The sequence below is a fragment of the Ischnura elegans genome, chromosome X, assembly GCF_921293095.1.
Source record: "Ischnura elegans chromosome X, ioIscEleg1.1, whole genome shotgun sequence".
Taxonomy (NCBI): domain Eukaryota; kingdom Metazoa; phylum Arthropoda; class Insecta; order Odonata; family Coenagrionidae; genus Ischnura; species Ischnura elegans.
This window is the reverse complement of record NC_060259.1, coordinates 65,926,283-65,934,338: the sequence shown is the minus strand read 5'-3', so window position 1 is coordinate 65,934,338 and position 8,056 is coordinate 65,926,283. Positions and strand designations below refer to the sequence as shown.

The 8,056-nt window shown below is 37.4% G+C and overlaps 1 protein-coding gene across 1 annotated transcript; it reads left to right on the top strand.

Annotated features, from left to right (window-relative positions):
• The first annotated feature begins 47 nt into the window (after positions 1-47).
• LOC124171355 (RNA exonuclease 4) lies at positions 48-7,491 on the top strand. The gene is made up of 6 exons (XM_046550518.1): positions 48-302; positions 390-529; positions 601-791; positions 6,444-6,579; positions 6,697-6,799; positions 6,885-7,491. Exons 1-6 carry the CDS (start codon positions 267-269, stop codon positions 6,951-6,953), a joined length of 675 nt encoding a protein of 224 aa, XP_046406474.1. The 5' UTR covers positions 48-266; the 3' UTR covers positions 6,954-7,491.
• The last annotated feature ends 565 nt before the right edge of the window (positions 7,492-8,056 follow it).

The following is an 8,056-nucleotide window of genomic DNA, read 5'->3' as shown; positions in this document are numbered from 1 at the left end:
AAAAACAATAGAAACTCGTCAGCTACGGGCTCGTGGTTGCGGACAAGGAGTTATTATTTTGCTCTTCTGCACAACCACGTGAATTCGTGACGAGTAATTACGGCTAAACAGTGCGGAAGTAGCCACTGAAATGTCCGGCTACATCTGTGAGCAGGGTTTAAGGGTTTATTGTTGAGTATTTATCGTCGACTCATTGTTTGATAGGAGATAAGACTTTGGTGAAACATCCATACGAATTTAAAACTAATATTTACTTTGGAAGCGGAATGGAAGTGTCATCAAACTGGAATAGATATATGGAGGTCACTGGAAATACCCTGGAGAAATTATTTCTCTGCATGTTTTTAGTTTACGTCCTGTATGTTCTCATCCAAGTCCCTCTTCGGCAGGTGGTGAAGGCCGATCCTAATAGAGATTCGGGCAGGACACGGGTGTCAACCAAGAAACGAAGTTCGAAGAGGCGGAATTCAAGCAAACCTGACCAACCAAACCCACGGAAGCGTCCAAATGACACGCAGCGAGAAGCGAGGTGGGTTATCGATTGCTCCTTGTATTTTGTCATTTTTTATCGTGTTTGATTTTTAATTTCTCTCGTAATAGATTAACGGAAGTTGTTGCTCTGGATTGTGAAATGGTTGGCATTCAAGACGGCAACGAGAGCATGCTTGCTCGTGTCTCCATCGTAAATAGCAAAGGGCAGACACTCTACGATACTTTCGTCAAGCCAACTGAACCTGTGGTTGATTACCGCACGAATGTGAGTGGCGTTCGTCCCAGTGATCTTGAAAATGGTATGATATTTTTTGTATTTGATACGCATTTTAAGAGGAGCGAAATAGCATGGATTTAATTTTAGACAATTTATTAATATGGCATAGAGAAATAAGCCTGCCTACTTCACCTGCCAAGTAGTCAACTTTCACTTGTCAAATAAGATCCTTTGTCTGTTGTACCAGTTCACTCACCGTAATTGTGGGATGTGTATCCGTGTAGCATCGTAGCCGTGAGGGGGGGATGCTGTAGATTTGACAAGGCCACTCCTGAGCTGTGTCGCTGCAATGAGTGACTGCACAAACTGGCCAGTAGCACTAGTTTGTTTCTAGTTATGTATGAGGGGAATTGCGGTTACAACTTCTATCCCTCGGATACAGAAAGACAAATGTCTCCTTGTTACTGTTTTTTTTACTAAGTTTCGTGTGCCATTAGTTAAAACTAATTTATTTTTATGTTTTTGAGCAATAATTCGAAAATAGAAAGAGTTCACTTACGGTGCTCAATTTATTTTCTGTATGTGTAGGTCATAACAAAGTCGTCTGTACTTCAGAGTTTTAATTCTGAAATATGTCTTACCTTTGAAAAAATGCCAAAATTGTCACACTCTGTGGTGTAACTCCAAAGCCAGTGTGGATTTGGACAGGCCCCACATAGCACAAATTGTCTTCTAGATGTCTACAAAATATCTAAAACGTCTTCAGCTAATGTCTAGAAAATATCTTGTAATATCTTCTACATATTTTGTAGATATCTGAGTGTCCCCTTTTCTGATATCTGCAAGATGTCTTAGAGAAGATATTTTCTAGACATACATATTCAAATTGGATCCACTGGGAAAATTCAGGAGAAATTACTAAAATATAATAATTTTCGGTATAACAAGAGTTTATTTTCCACTGAAAGCCTACTGGTGGAGCAGGAAGTGATGGAAGGGTGCCTTCTGGGGAATCTTCCTGCATATTGCAACCTCTCTGGCATTCCCTTCTTTCTAATGGGGGCTTCCTCCTCCGATTCCAAGTTTGAAGTTAGGTACCAAAGCAGCTTACAATTTCCTTTTAGATTTCTCAAAGGAGTCTGCAACATTATCAATGAATGTTGATTCAGTGTCTTGCTATAAAATATAGGTCTTGAAGAATTTTTAATGCTAGTTTTTGCCAATGTATTTAAATACCTTCATCAGGGCTATGAATGAATGATATTTATATGAATGAGTACATAACTGTGATACATAAGAGGTTATGGCAATATTTGTTATGGCAGTAAAAAAATTAGTTGCAAATTAATAATAAAAAGTAGAGACTAGAATTTTGACATACCTTTTATTTCATTGAATTGGATTTGTTTATTGATAGTAACTAAGCTGAGACAGTTCAGAGTTACCTATCAATTTTGATTTCACTGGACATGTACAAAAAGACACTCTGCTCAAAAAGACATATGCATCTAGTAGATTTTTATAATATCCACGACATTGAAGATATTTTCTAGACGTCTAGCAGATATTTAAAATATCCCAGACATTGAAGATATTTTCTAGACATCTAGAAGATATTTAAGATATCCAAGACATTGAAGATATTTTCTAGATATCTAGAAGATATTTTGTGCTATGTGGGGTGAAGATGGAGCTCACCTCAGACTGATCCACAGAAGTAAATTTCATGTACACGAGGGAGATCAGTTCCTTATCTTGGACCACTTCACAAGACTAAGTGTTTCTAGGATGCTCAAAAGATACCCTGATCCCTCAGTAGCACTGTGGTCTTCTCACCATCCTTAATTTTTTTTTAAAACATCGATAGGGTAGTTTCCTTCATCAAAGAAAACGAAAGGCATTGATTGCGATTCGTTACCCACCATTAGTGTATTCATAATACACAAATTATTTGGTTTTTGAAATACCGGTTTAGACGAATGGCAAGGGTCAAATTTTATCCTCATTTGAAAAAGGCCAGATTGGCGCCCATGCGATTCCACTCCACGTGACGTCACAGGGACCTAGTTTCTACACGAGAGGATAGGAGTTATACATCGTCTGAGGTTACCAATGCATGCATGAGGCACAGAGCTCAGGGAAACATGTCTTAATAATCACCTATTAAAACTGGCTAAGGTCGGAAAGTTTCCTTCGTTTGATAAGGTATTAATAAACCTTTTTTAAGCCAAGCGCTACCAGCCAGCAAGGTACTCAGCTACCCACTAGCATCCTGCGTCCTATCAGCGCTCAGAGCCTCGATCAAGGTCACCTCACAAGGCGGGAGGGGGAACCAGAAATGCGTCACACGGACTTTTTTCCCATCATTCCTACTTACGCGTCGCGTTTTCGCGCGCTTGAAAATTTTCACTGTTCATTTAATCGCAAAAAATAGATATCATCATTTAAAAATCTAAAAGCGTGAAATACGTACTCCAGGAGTAATAATCTTTCGATTTAGGCAAAAAAAAATAATAGGAAACCACCCTATTATACTGGGAATGGTTGGATCGGATACATCAGATCCAAGTATCTGTGGATATTGCCCCTCATCAGATATATCGGATCCGAAGTCACGGAAGACATCGAATCTGGTTCTGAAATTTTAAATTATAGCTTCAGTGAATGAAATGCCCTGTTAGAGTGGAAAAGAGTTCTGCTTCTCTCCAATGTATGCACCAATGCATTGTAATGCTTGTTCTACACATGAAACATTTTGTTTAAAAGCTCTTGTAGGTCTCTACATAACAGAATTGCAGCCGTGGAAATTTTTAAGGCAAAATATGACAGGCACATAGCGTGAAACTTCCCAAGAGATTGAACAACCATAGGGGGAGGTTGAGCGCCGTAAGATAATAACCACTACTAAAGTAAAAAAGTTACAGATTCCACAAAACCACACACCCTCTCCCTCAGCCCATGCTTCTGATGTTTTATTCTAGTCTCCGAGGCTGAACAGATCATAAATGATTAGCTTTGAAGGAAAAATCAAGTGGCATGAGAGCAATGGAAACGTTACTAATCCCGGCTCTGTCTCACCGACTGACCTTTTTCAGTCCACCTGCTTCAAATTCACCCCATTTCAGTGGCAACTGGTATGTGAATCACCTGTTGGACCAAAGGCCTCTAATGACAGCTTTTGGCAATTGGAATACGTGAATAAGATTCAAAAAGAATGAGGCCAAACTAGATGCATTTATGACAGTATTTCGGTTTTTTATGTTCTAATTGATTGACACAAAGCTTTGTAGTTATAGCAAAGCTATACCAATACTCAAAACTGTCCAAACAGCGCAATTTTCAAAGAAAAGAGCATTGCATGAGCACACTCATACTAGATGAGACAGACTGGAAACTCAAACTGCCTTGGGAAGTGATAGGTACATGAATATTTAAGGGAAGGTGGCGTAAGACGGTGAACTTAAACTTCAGATTTTTTCCCTTGGTTTATTTAGAGATTTAATTACCTGAAATTTGTAGGACTATTCTTTCATTGTTTTAATAAAAAAAATTTGATGTCACGTATTCCTCTCTTGAATTGTGAAAAATATTTCACCAAAATAAAAGAGTAATTTTTGTCACCTTACCCCTCCCGAAGGATGCTGAAGGAGGGTGGGTAAGATGGCAAATAGGTAAAAATAGTATGTCAAAAAGAGAAATTTAATTTAAAAATGCAGAAAAACATTTAGCTTCTTAGCATGTGTTATGAGGTGTAAAAAAAGTCGAAGTGTAGAAAAAAAATAATCAAGAACCTTAATGAAGCAAAACATTGAAAGTTTTGGCATGACAAAAATTTAGAGGAAAATCATTAACTAGACTCAGCACATAACACACACAAATCACATTTCCAGGGCAAGTCTTTTAATTCACTATTATTCCAGCCAGAGCTTGCAGCATATGCTCAACGTTTGCACTTTGCACTTGTAAGAAAACTGTTCCGATGACTCAATCAAAACTACCAATTAAACTTAAAATCAACAATTAAACCAACCTTTATAATAACAAAACCTACCAGCTAAAATTCAGTTAAAAGTTAAAAAATTTTAAATGAATTTTAGAATTTAATTTTAAAAGATGTTAATAGCTATTAATAAAAAGCACTCAAAAACATGTTGGATAAGATGACAGACTGGCAAACTTCTCGTCATCCATCTTGACCCGTGTCGCCATTTTGGTTTATAAGTTACATATTTATCATTACCATGGCTCATGGTTCTTTACATTATGAGTTATATTCTGGTAATATTTTGGGAAAGAGTAAAAACAGCTTACCGTAATCCAAGTACATAATTTCTTACTCTTAGAACTGCCAAAATTATAATTGCTTGGGGAGAAAACTCATCTAGCTTGCTACTACTCACAAAACAATCTGGCCCACTGACTTTTGTGGTGAACTTCATTACTCAGGATGAGCCAGGACTATGCGTCCCAGGATGAGGACTCATACGCCTTCTATGAATGCATATGAGGAAAACTTGAGTTTGTCATCTTACCCGAATTTCCCATGCATAGGCAAATAAATGAGCAGATAATCGTACTTGACTTGTTTTATGTATATTTTGTGGTTTGACCGGTATTTAGGCCTCTGCCAATATTTGGACAGGGGTATTTGTCCAAGTGTTGGCAAAGAATTAAGGAAGACCAAGGCTAACTGACCAAACCTCAAGATAAACTAAAAAAGATTCTATTTGCTATGAGTATGGATGGGCATAACTCCCATCCTTCCTAAAAAGCATTGCTATTCCTCCCATTCCACATAGGCTGTGTATCTTTCTTTGGCACAGGATTGTCAAACTGCCTAGGGTGCTTAACTGTGTTCATATTTAATGTGTGTATTATATGTTTGTGGACTTGTTACATGCTTGATATTTAGATTAAGTCCAGTCAAACCTTTTATTAACAATCCTCTGTACAAACCTCAAAAAATTCTACTGCAAAAAAAATGATGGCCCCAATATATCTCCCATTATCTTTATCTATTTTCACTCTCCACTCATTTCTTTGCAATCAACATTACTCTGCAGCAAAACAAATATTTGGTGCACAGAAGATTATGCATGTCTTGAGAACAAAATAATAAGATTCAGTGACTGGGATTCTATATCTTGCCATGGGTGAATGGTAAAAACAGCATATGAGTGGCTCGGTAATTTAATTTCTGCTTCATATTTGTAATTTGCAATGGTTTGAAGATACTAAAATATGGGCATTTCCAAGACATTTGAATTTAGAAAAATTTTGAAGGGGAATATTACGAAAATGGGTTGTCGTTGTCAGTGGTGGTTGTGATTTCACCGAACTTACAGCTCTATCCATGTCTGGCCCGGAAAAATCATCCGGTGTCATAGCAACAATGCATGGCATGATGTCATGGGAAAATGGACCCCACTGATGTCAAGTTAAGTTTTATGAAGTATTCGGGAATCAAAATTTTTCTCATTAATTTTAACAAAAGGATCTACTGGGTGAATGGCAAAATATTTATTGTTCAATCAATTATGAAATTTTACTGCATTAGAACTTCACCAACTCTGTACAAAACCCACCTCCAAACAAAATATTTTCCTTGTCCCAGCACTTTTGTTATGAAGTGGTTAAACTTTAGTAAGTTACACACTTTTTTCACACACACACAAGTGTTCAGTTTGGGGCATATTTTTCTTCTCTAATGAAACCCATTTTTATCATTTTACAGGTCAAGACTTCCAGCTTGTACAAACTACTGTGGCTAACATGATAAAAGGACGGATACTGGTTGGGCATGCCTTGAAAAATGACATGCAAGTTCTTTACTTGAGTCATCCTCGTAGAAAAACTCGTGATACTTCCAAGTAAGAGTTACTCAGAGGCATCATTTTTTTTTAGACTTCAGTATTTGATGATTCATATTATTGAATTTTTGAAAAATCATTTATGGGGTACATTTTCCTCCATTTATGATATTGCAGGTACAAGCCCTTTCGTGAAATAAACCAAGGCAGAACTCCAAGTTTAAAGAAGTTAGCCCAAGAAATATTGGGGGTTACCTTGCAGTCAGGCGAGCACTCTTCTGTACGTATTGTGGCTATGTTTGGAAATATATGTATGAAATATAATTACAGTAGTATACAATGTTGAATTTGGCTTGATGTTACAGGTGGAGGATGCTCGGGCTGCTATGCAACTGTACAACATGTACAGAAAACAATGGGAGAGTGGTCGATAGGACGTTCATTAGCTCCTTAATCCTTGCATTGTTCAGGAAGCCCTCAAAGCCTAGCTATTACGTGCCAAGATCTATTGAGGTACCTGTTTATGGCTGTGATTTCATAAGAAATAATGTTCAATTGATTGGAAGATTTTTTCCGATATGTTGACAGTATCCTATTGTTGTTGTCCTACATGCTGTCCTTCAAAGTCTGTGCTGTCTGAGATCCTCTTGGACTCTTGCTTGTGTATACTATGAAGAAGAATATTCTGTGTTGCGTTCACGTTTTTATCTAAAAAAAAAATTTCTAGTGATAATTTGATGTTAAGGACAGAGGTAGTTAAGCCCTGTTGGCTCCTAGTCTTCTGCAGTGTGCTGCGGCTTTTCGCCACGTTCGTTGTCAGAGGTCAATCTTGTGGCCAAAACCCATGTTATGGAGAGATCCAGGAATAATTAAGTACTGCTGTGGCAAATATGCATTGAAAGGCTATTTGCATTTTGTCTTTAATTTTAAAGGTTTGCGATGATATTAAAGTGTATTATTTTTGCATTTGGATTCTGTCTTTTTAGTAAACTAACAAAAAGAAGTCCCATTCTCATTTTAATGAAATAAGTTGTATTTCTCCAAATATAGTCCCCCCCCTTATTTTGAGGCTTCATTTTCAGGAAAAGTTTTTAAAATGTGTTTGAATATAGTCCCCCCCTTTACTTTTACCACAGGCATTTTTGGAAAAAGGGGGGACTATATTCAGACACGTACGGTAGTTCCATTGATTTACAACTGCATAGAAATTGTTTGGGGACTCTGGAATTGTTAATATTTATTTTTTCGAGTACTATTCAAATTAAAATCAAATTAAATATGAGACACTTGCAACTTGGCCAGATAGCGCAAGGGAATCTTATTAAACGGTATACTAGCCCAACTGGTTTGGCACCCCACAGGTCCTATTTTACCAAGCCAAGCTTCAAAGTAAACTGGTTCATTTGCTCCACTAAGCACTTAAATGTGTGTGGACTCCATTGTAAAGTGTGATATCATATGCAGTATGGTTAACACACTTAAGACCTGTATGCAGTACATGTAATTTGGAACCATGAGAGTGGGGGTAGTAAGACAA

Coding starts and splice junctions, on each gene's coding strand:
- LOC124171355 (XM_046550518.1), top strand. CDS start 267: ATGGAAGTGTCATCAAACTGGAATAGATATATGGAG. Junction 303..389: donor ACTGGAATAGATATATGGAG/GTCACTGGAAAT, acceptor CCTCTTCGGCAG/GTGGTGAAGGCCGATCCTAA. Junction 6,800..6,884: donor AGTCAGGCGAGCACTCTTCT/GTACGTATTGTG, acceptor TTGATGTTACAG/GTGGAGGATGCTCGGGCTGC.